We start from the raw sequence: 17,226 nt of genomic DNA on the forward strand, positions 1-17,226 counted from the left end.
GTTGGAAATCGTCCAGAATAATATGTATATGTTTTTTTTAGTTGGATTTAGCATCCTCCATATGTCTACTAATCCAAATTCTGACATTGCACTTCTTAAAATTGATGATGTTTTATCAGCTCTGTGTGGTTTATTATTTGAGGAATCTAGCCTAGAATTTATTGTAAGATTCATATCTCCTCCCATTAGGGTGATTCCTTTACATTTTGTCATTAACATTTCGATTATTTCTGACATGAATTCTGGGCCTAATTCCGGTGGATAGTATACATTTAAAAATGAGACAGTAATTGACTCTATTTTACCAATTACTAAAACAAACCTGCCCTCTTTATCGTATATATGTTGTTCTTCTATAAATGGTATGTGTGGTTGTATAATTATAGCAACACCCCTCTTCTGTGTTCCATATGAACTGGAGTAAATTTGTCCCCTACTCAATTTGTCATGTTCTTTTTTTTTAAAATGGGTTTCTTGTATTTTTATCTTGTAGATAGTAATAGTTATTTGTCTGTATTATCTTGTAGATAGTACTAGTTTTTTTTTTCCTGTCTGTCTTACATGTAACGATGAATTGAAAATCAAGGACCCCAATTGAAATAAGCCAGTGGCTTTCTTGGGTTTTTATCCTTTTAGTTGACCTTGTATGTAATATGTACTTTCATGTACCTACTTCTGCAAATCTTCTAATAAAGTTTTCAATCAATCAATCAAAAAAAAAAAAGCTACAAAGGGCTGTAGTTCAACAATTGAACTTTCAACGCATGCGCATTTCCATCAATGCATCATATCGACATTACCACAACTGGTCGCCAGGTAGCAATCACGGGTCGTTTTCGGCTGCAGATTTCCTGCAGTTAACAAGTTACATGTTCTACTGTTTCTTTGACGTGAATGCTCACTTTAGTCCAGGTGGATGCTTCCCTAGAATGTGGAGAGTCCCGTTCACGTTACTGTGTCCTATTCTTACCCTTGCCACCTCCTCTTTTCTATGTCCTCCCCTGTTTCTCTCTACCCCTCTATTTTGTATTGCATTTAGTTGTCTTCCTCTTGTCTGTCTGTTGCTGTACAGCAAATACTTCAACTTTCACTTTGCGTCCCCATTCTGTTCCATGCATTAGACCAAAGTCTAATTTCCAATGCTGCCCTGGTTACAAAGACAATGCAAAAACATCACACATGATCCATACAAAATCAATACAAAAACGTCACACATCGATACAAAATCAATACAAAAACGTCACGCATCAATACAAAATCAATACAAAAACGTCACACATCAATACAAAATCAATTACAAAAACGTCATACCCATTAAAACGAATAAACATTAGGGTAACATCCTTTAAAAACATGCACAGACGTCGGTCGACCTCAACTTCAGTCATCATATTTTTGAATTTGCCCTTCCAATTTGAGGGTCTCTTGACTCATTCCAAGCTCTAGGGGCACTTACTCCCAGCTCAGTTCTGATGACTAGAACGCCATGTAATGAGGGATGTCAGGTAGCTAGGCTTTTGTAAGATTGCTTTATAAACATACAGGAGCCAATGCATGATATAGTTTACAATGATGCATTCTAAAATTATTTTATTTGTCACAAAGAAAAACATTTAATAATATCCATTGTTGTTCCAAAAATCAACAGCAGAGAGAGCTGTTCTCAAATGTTTTATATTATCGGATATCCCCTGTTGCTGGATATTGGTTCTCATTGCCAACATAATTGCCACTATTGGATACCAAGTTCCAAGAGGAATTCTGAGTATGACAGCAAGTGACCACGAGGAGCTGACTGATCACAATAATGACAGTATTCTTGTATTTTATGTAGCTACACAGAGTTTGTAGCCTACTTTGATAACAACCCCCCCCCCAAAAAAATAAATAAATAAATAAATAAATAATGAAACGAAACATTTCCAAGAGATAAGCTTTTTGTCATTATGGGCATCATACAGTATTCTTACAAGATCATCTTCTGTCACATCTTGTTCACAATCCAAAATAGGATTGATTTAAATTCCAGGAACCTTTAAGTAGGCTCTGTATTTTGTATGCCAAGGTCATGTATACTTGCCTGGTCGTTATCAACCGCTCAACCAGCTAGGCGCCTAAGAGATACAGTCATGGGAGGCCTTTTGATTCAGGTCACAATGTCCTCTCTGGGAACAAACGAGTTGACCAAGTTGAACATGCCAACCGAGAGTCTAATACTTAAGGTCACAACATGCCATCATTTTCATCCACAGACTCAATAAGTTTAGGCCTAAACAATCAGGCCAGGGGAGGGGTGGACGGTAATAAATGAAAACAGCTGATAAAAATCCAAGCATTTCCCAAATTCCACTCAGGCCAATTCATCCACCCATTTGATTCTTTCAAGGTCCCTCTGACCTTCCAGTTGAACTTATATGAACTTATGCTCCAGTTGAATTTACATGAAAAATAAACACAAATTCAGGCTGATTACAACATACTTTAATTGTGTATTATCTCTGTTTTGTCTTCTTGACTTCAGACAAAACACTGTTAAAGACCACCATTATGTTTAATGTTCAGATAGACCTATAAGAATAGTAATATGATATATATATTATTATTATTATTATTATTATATTATTTGTTATATATATTATTTATTATTATATTATTATTATTATTATATTATTATTATTTGTTTATTTCTTGTTCTTTTAGGTCATCGTATTGCACCGGTAAAATGTTTCATAGCATATATTATGCGTTTTGTCCTAATGGTAGGACTTCTGTATTCGTAAAGTGCAATCACCTGCCATGAGGAATTGTTCTGGCACAGTTTGATCCGAAGACACGAGACTAACTCGGGTAGGCGTGACTGAGCACCTGGAGCGCTTGAAGTATGCGCTCCACTGTTTTAAAATCCATCATTACACTTTATATCATTTTGTGCACCAGCGATCCAGCTCAAAAGCATTATTCAACTTATGCACTTGAGTTTTTATTTTAATGGAGTTATGAAAACAGAAGGCAAAACCGCCCTACATCCACCACCGAGTCTATTCCAACAAGGACGTAGATAGATGGTCCTAAAGCCTTAAGCCTAAGGATAGACTATTGGGGATTCTCCAGGGAGACGAGGTCTTTGCTTCAGTTTGAGTAGCATCGTGATATTTCAACAATGTGGATATCGCTCCGATGTCTCCTCTTCCCTTGTGTTTGGCTCTCCTTCGGCTGCCAGTGCGCCTCGAGCTTCGTGTGTCCAGGTATCTGTTGGTGCTTCTCCACCACCATCAGATGCAACAACGGGACAGAGAGTTCCTTTAAGATGACCCAAAGAAATGATAGATTGTAAGTAACACTATAGCTTAATTCGTGACGTTAGAATTATAAGGTTCTATCTCAATTTTTGTCAAAATTGAGTTTTTTTTACATAATCTGATCCATTAGGCGTTTATTAATGCCTGTGTGGTGTTATTTTTAAAATGTTGACATGTTTTAGATAGTAATTAATAAAATACAAAGGTTCCATCTCATAGAACATAATGGAATGTAAAAACGTTGACGCTCAATATCTCTGAACTGCCCTAAACGGAGATAGAACCTTATCATTCTAAACGGAGATAGAACCTTATCATTCTAAACGGAGATAGAACCTTATCATTCTAAGCTCACGAATTGAGCGCGCCAGTGTGAATGAATGAGAGCGCACGGTACAATGAGACGCAGTTAGATTAGATTAGATTATTGTAATAGTCTATAACATATTTAGGGAGGACACAGACACATCGTTTGTCTTCAAAGTAGTAAACATCCCTGTGTGTGGATGTGGATGTAAATTGGCACAGGCATAGCCGACCTCTCGGAGATTATGCGCATTTGCGCACGGCCATTGGAACATAATATGTGTTCAATGAGAATAATATCAACGCTAGGTTGATGTTTTAAAAACAAACGTAATATGTCCTAGTGCGCTATATTTGATATGACTTTCACATGATCGATTTGATCTGGTACAATAGTATGGTAGTTCCCAGTGTAATGCGTTGCCGTGCGTAATTGCGGCATTGCGCATCTTACGCTAATACATCTACTAAAACTTGCCTGTGTGAGAAAGTGAAACTTCCTAATGGCATGCATCTAAGCGCTGGAAATTACAATGTTGCTGGGAAGCGAGTAGCAAATTGCTAAAGCCTTATAATAAACACGGGTTGAATTTTCTGTCGTCGTGAATTTAGAGAAGCTTTACTATTTTGAATGTAGTATCGTATTGGAAGGACCACTGATGTTTTCTGACCCCCTTGGCCTTATCTCCAAATTGTCTTTGTTTTAGATTGGATATGCAAGTTTCCCACTAAAGAAATAAAAAACAGTAAGGTCAAATTATATTCAATCCACTTATAAAGCTGGGTAGGCTAATATATTATCCTTCATTGATGTGAATATTTTGAGGTGCCATATATGGAAAGGGATCCAAATCTGACTAGCTAAGGTTGTAAATCAGTAAAAAAAAAAAAAAAAAAATCTTCTAGGCTTGCAGTGCAATGTCCAATAGTTGTCAAAATGTACAGACTTGGACTGTTTAGAATTCCCACAAGCCTTTTCTCTACTCATTTGCTGAATGACAAGTCTACCAAAAAAGAACTGATGTCATGACATTTTTCCTTTTCTTGTGGATAGAATTAGTGTTTCTATGTGATTGTAATCTCATTTCATGTGGATGCTGCCTTGGCTCATGAGGTTCAACATTGAAATAGGGCCTTATGAGAGCGGACAGTTTGTGTACTCTATATTACCCTGTTTTTTTGCTGAAAAACCAAAAACCCAAGTTTGGTAACATTACATCATAAGGAATATGTGGCGCTCACCTCTTATTCACATTGGGTCTAGTAATTTTCACAAGCCTAAGCACCCCACGGACATTACTAATTATGTTTTAAACCAATGCTGCCTGGACAAGCAAGATTGTCAGCTGAAATAGGCAGGTTACCGTGTTGCAATTGGGGGCAGTCACCTGTTCAGTCTTCATGCCACAGGAACATTGGATCTGTGGTTTTGAGGAAGAGAAGTATTTTCATTACACTTTACAAAGGCCTGTATGAGACACAATCTATTCATGTGACGTAGACATGCTAAAGTACATTATCACAACATTAAACTTGACATTACCCAAGTGCAACTGGAATTGCAGAGCATTGTGAAAGGTTGCAAGCTCATGGGTGCAAACTGTATTTTGATCAATTGTTTATGAATCTAGTAATCTTTAGTTTAGTCAATCATCAAATGTGTATCATTCCTATCATCATTTGCATGAGCATCAGCATTGATTGATTGATTGATTGAAAACTTTATTAGAAGATTTGCAGAAGTAGGTACATGAAAGTACATATTACATACAAGGTCAACTAACAGGATAAAAACCCAAGAAAGCCACTGGCTTATTTCAATTGGGGTCCTTGATTCTCAATTCATCGTTACATGTAAGACAGACAGAAAAACTAGTACTATCTACAAGATAATACAGACAAATAACTATTACTATCTACAAGATAAACATACATCCATCATGGGATTAAAGTGTTAACACTTCCGTCTGAAATGCAGCTAACCCCTACAGCCCATTAGGCCGTCGCAAAATGATTCCTAAAATCAAATCATCTTAAAATCACGACCTGGGAACACAGCACAGATGGATCGCACAGATCACACAGATCCTTCCGTGCTGTGTTCCCAGGTGGTGATTTTTCTGTTGCCATTTCAGTCAGAGAACCTGTGTGAGTATCACATTTTGTGTTAAGATGACATGCATCTTCATCCTGTATAGTGGAAAAGCAGAGAGTTGTATGTGTGAAAATGAACTACCTGTGAAGCGAAAGTCAAGTTGTTTTCTCGAAACCAAATGCAGTTCAGTTCTGTCTCAAATCAGTGACTCAAAAAGCAGTGTCCCCATGGGGTGTCTAGTGATGGTGACATCAGTGCTAAATGTATGAGGTTGCCAGATTGTTTGAATTCCTTGAAGACTGAAAATCTTGACCTTTTTCACCTCCAAACAACAGAACCTTGAGTCTGTGCTGATAAGCTGAGTACAAAGGCTATCAGACCAGAAATGAAAGTCTTCACAAGGAGGATACAGCACTTCACCCCAGCATTTAAAGTTGATATACAATGAATTACATAGTAAACGTACTCCTGTTAGGAAATGATAAAGACTGCAATGCCTTCAAACTTTGCATAAACTAAAACGGTCCTTCCTGAGATTGTTGCATTCTATTCACAAGAGACTCATTGATGCACTGTGAGAATATCAAGTCATATTTCCCATTCATAAGTATTCATAATAGCTTATCAATGAATGTTATCATAAAGTTTTATTAACATGTTATAAAGGCAACTACAATTGTTTGTACGGTGCACATGTTGTGTGTTTGTACTGAGGAGGACAACAGATCAGTGGCTGGCATTGTACAGGAAGGACCTTGAGAGATGACTTATCGTTATCAAGCGGATTTGAGTGTGGAAATAGTTTTAAAGGACAAGGACTTCCTTGACTTTTAAGAAATGTTGTATCTAACTTGCTTAAGAATCCCATGAGCTGTTTCAATATCCGGAAGGGCTTCTAAATGATCTTAGAACAACAGTCCATCAGCTGTCTTGAATGCTCCTTTTTTGTCACACCCAAATAACGCCATCTCCTTCAGCTGTCAAAGCATAGTGTTGCAGCCAGTAGGCTATGGAAACAGAGATCTCACATGAAAGGTTACACAAAACAAACAGGTGTATTTAGTTCGGCTGCTTCAGATAGACCAGACAGACTTGAATTAACGGAAGTGCAGTAGTAGCCTTAATAGATAATCTATACAGTAAAGCAGATTCATTGCAAATAAACATTCTCACTTCTCAGGGTACTGAACCATCTCTCTTTGAGCACCATTGCCAGTTACACCTTTGATGGCCTGACAAGAGTCCAAAGAATGTAAGTATGAGATGTTCTTCATTTGTGAAAATGTCATCAGAGAATGCATTATGGGAATGAATTTGAGAAAAAGTCAAAAATTAATCCTATTTAGATTACAGCACTTAACCTGAGCCCTAATTGGTAATTCAATGTATGTTGTTATTTGCTAAATAAAAACTCAGTGTTTACAGTGTTATTACCGACGGATTATCCCATCGTTAACCTCTGAGTTCAATGTGACATTGGCCCTATTTTGTCTCAACAAAGCAGCTGATTATTCTGATTATTCTGATGTGCAAATTGTGTTTTTGTCAGCTGTTATGAATGACCTGTTTTTCCTTCATGTCATTTCAGAGAAATTGCTCAAAGTGTCACTCTTCAAAGCATAGAGACCCTTGCATTCAACAACCTTCTCAATCTCTCGGAAATGTGAGTGCATACTCATTTTGTATCTCATCATCAGAATACTCATCCAAATGGTCTCTTATCTCCACTTCTACTGAAGTGAAGTGTTTACATTGTCTCCCCAAAGACATCCCTGTTAAATCTTGTTCATAGACTGGTATATGAATACTGTATGTAAATTGTAATAAATGACTAGCAATCTTATTCTGTTACAATGCTCTACAGAGATAATGTTTGACTGTGATATTTAGAATCTGACCTCAGGTGCTGTGTATGACGTCATTTTTTTTATTTTGTAGCTCCATCCAGAACACAAGGAGCCTGGTACAAATTGGCCGAAGGACATTCAACAACCTTCCTAAACTGCGTTATCTGTGAGGAGCCCCCTGAATTTTAGAGATACAGTATTCCAACTTATACAGGGAGGGCACTTCCTCTCTGACTTATTTGCATTACAATATTTATTTTAGAAGGATCTGTGGCCCGCTGTGCTTTATTTAGATTTAAGCTTATTGATTATAGACCAATAAAAATACAGTCTTGCTGTTTTGTGTCAACAGGAGCATCTCCAACACTGGGATAACTCTGTTTCCTGACTTGACGTCTATCCATTCTCTCCAACCTGTCTTTATCTTGTAAGTACGGGTGATCGATTTTCAGGGCTTTGACATTCTTTTGACCAGTGGGACCATAAACAATATTAACCCTAAAAGTGTCTAATCTAAAAAAAAGGTTTTAGAAGAAGGTGGTAGAAGAAGGTTTCTCCTTCTATCAGTGGCCCCGGGCCTGAGCTAGATTACTCTTCTTGCCACGAATGGTGGACTGATGATTCACATGCTTAGCACTCAAATGTATTGATTGTAAGTCGCTTTGGAATAAGGCGTCTGCTAAATGCCCAAAATTTAAATGTAAATGTAATCTCAGAACAGTGTCTAACAAAAAATGTATTTCAAGTGTATCTGGTGACACAGCAAGACGTTTCCCTCTAAGTTTCTCTCTACCTTTGGTCGTTTGCATTTCAATAAAATTCCTTTTCAGGGAAGTCATTATGGTGGCAACTACACAGGATACTAGTTATAGTTTGACTGATCAAGGGATGTTTCTTTAATTTACTCACTAAGTAGACTGACATCTTACAGGGATATCTGTGACAACCTTCATCTTCTGTCAATACCGCCAAGTGCTTTTGTTGGGATGACAAGTGAAGACATTACAATGTAAGTATCATACAATTTATGCTCTTTTGTGTTTGAATAATAACAGGTGTTTTTTATAAAAAAGCATATTCACCTCTTTCAGTCAACTTGAGCGTTTATTTATCTATAAGAGCTCAACACAACTGCGATCTACCTATATTTGGTGTTGGTATTCATCAATATGTGGATGTTCTGAGTTCTGCTATTCTGAAGTTAGGACTTGGCCTTATTATCATAAATTGAGTTATCAATTGCCTAAATATCGGGCAGTGGTCATTATCCACATGAACGCAGCACAGAACAATGCTAGTTATGGTGTAGTGATATGTCAAGTTAGGCAGCAGGGCAGGATCAGGATCAGGATCTGCATCAGGATCTGCATCATCTGCATCAGGATCTGCATCAGAAATCTAAAAAGCCAATGACATTGTTCCTCCTCTTTCTCTCTTGCAGGAACCTGTATAACAACGGCATTAGAGAAATTCAAGACTGTGCCTTCAATGGGACCAAGATAGATAACTTGTATTTTTTCCCAACCTTTTTCATAAAAACCTTTCCCAACCTTTTCCCAACCTTTTTCATAAAAAGAAAAACATTACTTAGTGCAAACTGCAGAAATAAACAATATTTGCTTTTAGATCTACTTTATTTGTTCCCAGGGTATTAAAGAACAACAGAAACCTCAGACTGATCCACCAGGAGGCCTTTAAAGGGGCTGTGGGGCCTGCTGTATTGTAAGTGACACTCTTCAGCCTATTTGTCAGATCAACTTTGATACAGAAGTACTTTTGAGAGTGGAATGTGGTCAAGCTACCTGTTTAAACTCTTAGTGAATACATATTTTTGGATTATTTGTACATACAGTATAACTTGATATTTGTATTACTCTCAATCATCTCTGTGTCTCATACACTATAAAAAAAAAGGTTCTACATGGAACCAAAGACAATTAACCCTTTTTTGGTTGAGTGAAATGTTGGTTTTGTGTGTCAGTGTATCTCCAGGGATACTGTGTGAGTGAGTGTATTCTTTTTGTTTTACAGAGATGTCTCTTCCACAGCGTTAGAGACGTTACCATCACTTGGCCTGGAGTCGGTCGTGAGACTGGTGGCCCGTACAGCGTACGCCCTGAAGAGACTGCCTCCTCTGGACCACCTGGGGAGTCTGCGTGAGGCCCACCTTACCTACAACAGCCACTGCTGTGCACTCCTCAGCTGGAACACACAGAGGTGAAATGGGAAGAACATAAGAGGGCTCTAGCCCACAGACTCATTACTCTCTTGATATTTGCAAAGAAGTTATCATTTGGGTATGATAAAAGCTATATACATTTATGGAATGTCCCAGTAAGCTGGCACCAATCTTGTCCAGATGTTCTTTTAGGAAAGTCAGAGTGACATATGGCTTTGATTCTAATGACATTAACACACCACAAACAAAGCAACACTGTTGGAATGTCTTTAACACCAGCATATGAAATCAATTAATGATTATAATGATAATAATTTGTTGGACAAGAAGAAGCAGAAAGACGTTGAGTCACCATCATTTTACTGACAGTGAACAAAAGGAAAAAAGGAATACAAAATGCCTCACAGGTCCCCTAGGCAAATCATGATACAGGTGATGGTACTCCTGCTGGGCATTGCTGCCTGGCGCACCTCCAACAGTGCATTTAGAACAGGTGTGCTGTGACACCTCACTGAACACCTATGTGGGCCTAACTGGGTCATCAGCTGAGGACCACCAGTCATTGACGTTTCGCTCCTTTAACCCCAGTACATCTCCTGGTGGCGGAGCGATGGCAGGGATCTCTCCCTGCCACCCCCTGCTGATGCCCTAGGTGTTGTTCGCCCCCCAACCCTTATGCTTCCTTCTTAGCCACAGCCAGAAGCTGCCTTTCTCCGCCTCCTCAGCCAGCTCTTTCATGACTTTCCGATGCCTTGCTCCTGTGCATCCTATGTCACGGAGTAGGCGAGCAGCTGAGGAACCTACGAAGCCCCTACACCCCACTTCCACAGGGCACGTAACGGCTTTCCAGCCAGCCTCCCTGCACTCCGCCGCCAGATCTGCATACTTGGCTCGCTTCCGCTCGTTGGCTGCCTCCAAACCACCCTCCCAAGGGACAGTGAGTTCGACCAGAGGGACTGTCTTGCAAGCCTCTGACCACATGACCAGGTCTGGTCGGAGCGATGTTTCCACGATCTCCCTGGGGAACTGGAGCTGTCTCCCCAGGTCGACCCTCACGGTCCACTCACTACCCAGTGCGAGGAGTCTTGCTGTATCTCTCTGACGGGAGGGTTTGACTCTCTCTCCAGCCCTTGCAAACTGGATGGGATGTCTGTCTGGAGCGGAAGGTCTGCTGTTTGCCTCCTGTCTGCATGACTCTGCCACCTCTGCCAGCTTTTTCAGCACCAGGTCGTGTCGCCATGTGTAGCGGCCTTGGGACAGCGCTGTCTTGCAGCCTGTCAGGATGTGCTGGAGGCTCGCATTGATGGTGTTGCAAAGGGGGCAGGTCTCTTCGGCAGAAAACCATTGGTGGAGGTTTCGGGGACAAGGCAAGGTGTCATATGTTGCTCTGATCAGGAAGCTGAGCCTAGCTTGGGGGATCTTCCACAGGTCAGACCATGACATGGGCCTGTTGTGAGACCTTCCCCTGACGTCCAGCGTCCTTGCTGGCCCTGGGACACCGCCTTTATGTTAAGGCGTTCCTTCTCAGTTCTTGCCACTTCTGCCACCACCATGGCTCTTCGATCTTCTTTGGAAGCCTTTGACCAGAACAAGGGAGTCTCGCCCCTTCCAAGGCCTGCTCTACCCTCCTGGACTCTGCCGACCACCTCGCGGTGCTTCAGCTGGCCGATTGCCAAATCAACCTCCTCTTGGGCTTTCCACTTCCTTCCAGTTCTTATCTGGGTGCCCGCTGCTCTCACCAGCTGGTCAGTGGATTCCCTCAGCTCTAGCACCAATCGAGCCTTCTCTTGCTTGTATCCAGAGCTGATGGATCGCAGTGGCAGTTGAAGCGTGTTCCTACCAAAGAGGCCCACGTCTGAGAGGCATCTTGGCAGTCCCAGCCACTTCCTGATGAACGAGTTTGCCAGCCCGTCCATCTTGCTTACCACTGAGGAGGGGATTTCGCTCATCTTCAGAGGCCACATCACCCTTTGGTACAGTATGAACTGGTAACACCATACTTTGTACTTTCCGGGGAGCTGGCTCTGGTTGATCCTGGCCAGGCCATCTGCGAGCTGCTTCCTCACTGTCTCCCCCATCTGCCTGTCAGAAAGCTCTGCTGTGTAGGTTCGACCCAGGCTGCGGACGGGTTGATTTGCCAGCAATGGGATGTCCTCACCACCTGCGACAAAGATGGTGTTGTCGCTTCTGACTCCTTTCCTGATAGACAGACTGCGTGATTTGGGGGGTTTGATCTTCATCCTCGCCCAGCTCACAAGCTCGTCTATCCTCTTCAGCAGTCTTGTTGTACACGCTGCTGTCTGGAGAATGGTGGTGATGTCGTCCATATAGCCTCTCACCGCTGGTAGCCTTTCACCTGAGGGCAGTTTAGCTCCTCCGACCATCTTCCTGGCCCCTATGAGGATGATCTCGAAGGCTGCAACAAACAGGATGGGAGAGATTGAGCATCCCATGGCAATGCCTACTTCCAACTGTTGCCAGCCTGTTGTGAAGTCCTGATGGGTGCAGCACATCTGGAGGTCTTCAAAGTACTTGGCTACCAGGGCTTTAATGCAGACTGGGATGTAGAAGAAATCCAAGGCAAACTCGATGAGTTGGTGGGGGACAGACCCGTATGCGTTGGCGAGGTCCAGCCACACGACATGCAGGTCACCTCTCTCTCTTTTCGCCCTTTGGATCTGCTCCCATATTACTGCAGAGTGTTCCACACACCCTGGGAAGCCTGGCACACCCGCCTTCTGGCAGCTGGTGTCGATGTACCCGTTACTTGTGAGGTAGCTGGTCAACCTCTTAGCCAAGATGGAAAAGAAGATCTTCCCTTCAACATTGAGGAGAGCGATACTCCTAAACTGGCTGATGGTAGTGGAGTTCTGCTCCTTCGGGATGAAAACTGTGACAGCTCTTTGCCACTCTGAAGGGATGACTTGGTTCTTCCAAGCCACTCTCAACAGGTTCCACAGGTGTCTCAGGACTCCTGGGCAGTACTTGTACAGCTTGTATGGTATCCCGTTGGGGCCTGGGGCTGAGGCTGCTCTTGCCTTCCGGACCACGTCTGCTACTTCACTGAGTTTGGGGAGAGCAGCATTAAACAGGAAAGCTGGGGGAGCTGGGCGGGGAACATATCCAGGGGATCCCAGCAGAGTTGACTTTGCTGGGTCACTGTATTGCTCCCTGATGTGATTCTCTAGTAATCTCCAGCTTCCCGCTTCTCTTGTCCTCTAGCAGCTGTCTCGCATGCTTGAAGGGATTTTTGAAGAAGTTACTCCTCTCTTTCTCCTTCCGCCTTCTGCGTTTGCGAATGCGCTCCGCCCTTCGCAGGCTGGCAAGGTTTACCTTCACCTCCTCCCACAGTGGCTTCAGGCCCTCCTTCTCCTCTCTACTTGCCTTCCTCCACTGCTTTCGGAGTTGACGCCGCCTCTTCACCAACTGCTCAATCTCTCTCTCCCTTCTCCCCTTCTGCATTGGGCCTGATCTCCGCTTTTCAGCCATCACTCCAAATCTGCCTCTGCATTCATCATACATGATGTCTCCAATGCAGTTCAGCTTGGTTTCCACCTGGCCATGCAGTGAATGATCCAGGATGAGACCGAGGTCCTTGTCCAGCTTCTGCCAGACTGCAACCTCGTTTGCCTTTGGCCATTTGACCAGCTGCCTCCTTCCAGGTTCTCTCCTCTCTGTTCTCCGGCTTTGCCCCTGGCTGTTGGGGTTGCTTTGTGTTCTGTGTGTGTCTTCAGCGGTGCCCCCCTCAGAGGCATTGGTGTCCACCGAGGGCCCTCCTGTGTCCTCCGCCTGCCTTTCCTCAGCAGCGTTGGATCCCTCAGCACTGTGGTTTGCCACCTGGCTTTGGGTTCCTCTTGTCTGACCTGCAGTTGCAGTGCAATGTTGCTGCTGATGGCCTCCCTCTTCACACTTTTTCCTTCCCTGATGGATCCGTAGACCTCGGAAGGTTGTCACCTTTTCCCACCCACACCTGCATCTTCTCATAATCCAAGAATCTTTGTCTATGTCCGTTCCAGTCGTTACCGAGAAATCTGTTTGAATTGGCCCTTCTTCCATCCCGCCTCTCGGAGGGCCATCGGGTTGTTTTTTCTTATTTGTCTTCGTAGTCAGTTTTAGGGTGTCCCTTTTGGGACAAGTGGGTGAGGTAACTAGCCGTCCACTCCCGGTGCAGACTTTCCTGCGGTCATCCAGTCTCTCCTGGCTGTCTTCCAGTCTTCCCTGGATGCCAACTGCCCTTTCACAGTAGTCACTGACTGGATGCTTCCAGGTTGAACAAATCATGATACAGGTGATGGTACAGGTGATGGTACTCGCAGGTATTCACTTGGATTTAATTCATACCATTTGTAATGGAAGGATCATTAGTGGTGAAAATATCTATCCTCAGTCTGTAGCTGATTAATAAGGCTTACATGCAATGGGATGAAAAGGACACCTACCTAACCACAGTTATCTCATCACCAGTATAGGTTTGTAGTATGTCCCACGCTCATTTTAAATTCAGAAACCAATTATTAAATGTACCTCCATTTCCTCTAGGACTGTTCCCACCAATGCTGCATTGAATAACGGGTCTATGTGCTGTGATGACAGTACTGCATCAGAAAAGTATGGTTTTCTTTCCTTCAATGGTTTAAAAGCATTTGCATTAAATATATGCTACAGGACACTAATTATTCATATACAATATTGGCTTAAATGTTTATTATATGGTTCATGAAATAATGTTAATCGCACTCTTTAGACCACAATAAACCGTTGCAATATAATCTTTTGCTCATGGTAGTGGGGAGGTGTGCCCCTCTCTATCCATTCAGGTCATTTCTTGAAATGTTTTTCTATCACCCATTTTTGCTGAAATTATAGGAAAGTCCTGTAGCATCACCTGCTGAACTAATTAGAACCTGTCTAATATTGAGTAATGTTGTGTCTCTCACTCCTGCTATCAGTTACAACTCATACATCGTAACATTTCAGAATGTCAGAGAACTGTCAACATGCTTCCCCTAAGGTGGTCTTTAGGGAAAATATTGATACAGTATATCACATCATCCCGCTAAAGTACATTCTTGCCTTTACTATTTTCCTCTCTTTGACCCCCAGGGCTCACGGTGTTATTGCAGCTTCATCAGCCTTACCCCTACTGGTGGAGGTTCCTGTTATTCCAGAGTTCTCGACCAAGGATGAAGCATACGGAAGTGTGGATTTTGAGTATCCTGATTTAGACTTCTGTCGGACACGACCAACTCTCCAGTGTACACCTGAGGAGGATGCCTTCAACCCCTGTGAGGACATTGTTGGTTTCAGTTTCCTTAGGGTTGCCATTTGGTTCATTAACATACTGGCCATCGCAGGCAACCTGATAGTGCTACTGATTATCTTCACCAGCCGCTGCAAGCTGACTGTGCCACGATTCCTCATGTGCCACCTGGCTTTTGCTGACTTCTGCATCGGCGTCTACCTTCTGATGATAGCTGCGGTGGACCTGCACACGCGTGGCCACTACAGCCAGCATGCCATTGAGTGGCAGACAGGGGCCGGCTGTAACGCAGCTGGCTTCTTGTCTGTGTTTGGAGGCGAACTGTCTGTCTACACGTTATCCACCATCACCCTTGAGCGCTGGCACACCATCACCCACGCCCTACAGCTAGAGCAGCGTCTTGGCCTGGCACAGGCTACAGGCATCATGGCAGGGGGCTGGCTGATCTGCCTGGGTATGGCACTGCTCCCTTTGATCGGAGTCAGCAGCTACAGCAAAGTGAGCATGTGTCTGCCCATGGATATAGAGACACCTCTGGCTCAGGCCTTCATCCTCCTCCTCCTCCTATTCAATGTGGTTGCCTTTCTCGTCGTTTGTGTGTGTTACGTGCTTGTATATCTGGCGGTGCGGAACCCCGAGTTCCCTGGCCGAAGTGACGACGCCAAGATAGCCAAGCGCATGGCCGTGCTCGTGTTCACGGACTTACTCTGCATGGCACCCATCTCCTTCTTTGCCATCTCCGCTGCCTTCAAGATCCCACTCATCACTGTGACCAACTCCAAGATCCTCCTGGTGCTCTTTTTCCCCATCAACTCCTGTGCCAATCCCTTCCTTTATGCCATCTTCACCAAGGCTTTCAGGAAGGATGCCTATCTGCTCATGAGTGCTCTGGGGTGCTGTGAGAGCAAAGCCAATATGTATCGTATGAAGGCCTACTGCTCCGAAAATGTAATTAAGAACAGCTCTGGCTCTTCAACTAAAGGCTCCCTCCGCACAGCGATAAGGATGTCCTCCCTCCCACAGCAGAACTATCAGCTTAAAGAGGGGGGAGACCAGGACTAAAGCTGGAAACGGTCTCTGATGAGCGAACCTGATCAGAGTGTTCCCTTCTCTTTCACCAACAACACTTGACAGTATTGTATGTGATCTGCAGATCATTGCAGTGACAGTGGGACAGAGGCAAGACAGGAAATGTATTGAAAAAGAGGATAATGTTGTATTGTTGATATTGTTACTTTTTCATTGTATTGACACTTACTGCAAGACAAGAAATGGTGTGGGAGTGTTTGTTCTGCCATTTAAGAATAACTGTGGTGTAAAAAACAACATCATTTATAAAAGGGACTAGTCAGGAATTGATATCAAAGGGATTGTTGTACACTCAAATCTTAGTTCAAAATTGTTATGCCTAAATGTGTCATCAGGCATTTGGATAGTGTGGAAAACCTCTGGATATCCTGCAAATGAAACAGCTTATGTTGGGAGTCATTTTTGAATTTTACATCTTGGTGAAATCAATACTTACATATTTCATATCATGGACTCATTTATTGTTGAACACTATCAAGCAGTTAGCCTCCATAAATCCAAGGTCGAGTTGTGTCCATTTCGCTAGAATAGATGCGTTGCAGTTGTCACTAAAACTCACCACTTTTATAGCATTACCCACTTTTAAACACTCACTTTTAGATGTTGTCTCGGATCACTGCACTTGCTTTTAAGATAACTTCCCCCTGCTGTAATGTATAGATATTTTTGATACTTGTGTATTGCACTCATGTTTTATATTGTATATATTGTGTTTTGTATCGTATATACTGTGTTGTGTTCTGTGTACAGACTTGCCTCTGTTCTGCCAATTGGCCAGATCGTCGTTGTAAATGAGAATTGGTTCTCAACTGACCTATCTGGTTAAATAAAGGTTAAATAATAAAAAAAAGAATAGACGTGGGGCGCCGCTTTGTGGACGAGATGCGCTTTTTTTTTTAGGGAAATGAGACAAATAGCCTGGTGGGGTCACAGCAGGCTGGTCGTTATGCTACCTACACATGTGGGTTTGTTGTTGCAGGCCTAATATATATATTAGTCGAGAGACAAATACAATACAAGTAATCCGTGGCAAAAGCAAGGTGAGTCAATACTGTATTAATAGTCAACCCATGAAGAAGAAGAAAAAAAGGTAGACAATGATGTTAGTCGTAAGTAAGTAAGTAAGTAAGTAAGTAAGTAAGTAAGTAAAG

At 42.6% G+C, this 17,226-nt stretch overlaps 1 protein-coding gene across 1 annotated transcript; it reads left to right on the forward strand.

The window, feature by feature from the left end:
* Positions 1–3,160: 3,160 nt before the first annotated feature.
* lhcgr (luteinizing hormone/choriogonadotropin receptor) lies at positions 3,161–16,048 on the forward strand (the record flags this gene model as incomplete). Its single annotated transcript, XM_080550388.1, has 17 exons — positions 3,161–3,330; positions 6,881–6,952; positions 7,289–7,363; positions 7,639–7,713; positions 7,900–7,974; positions 8,479–8,556; positions 8,989–9,057; positions 9,195–9,269; positions 9,579–9,764; positions 10,603–10,663; positions 10,948–11,093; positions 11,438–11,471; positions 11,572–11,704; positions 12,235–12,374; positions 12,505–12,727; positions 13,461–13,554; positions 14,830–16,048. 17 exons carry the CDS (start codon positions 3,161–3,163, stop codon positions 16,046–16,048), a joined length of 2,925 nt encoding a protein of 974 aa, XP_080406514.1.
* Positions 16,049–17,226: the final 1,178 nt, after the last annotated feature.

The sequence above is a fragment of the Nansenia antarctica genome (assembly GCF_963989245.1).
Source record: "Nansenia antarctica genome assembly, chromosome: 1".
In the NCBI taxonomy this organism is placed as follows: domain Eukaryota; kingdom Metazoa; phylum Chordata; class Actinopteri; order Argentiniformes; family Microstomatidae; genus Nansenia; species Nansenia antarctica.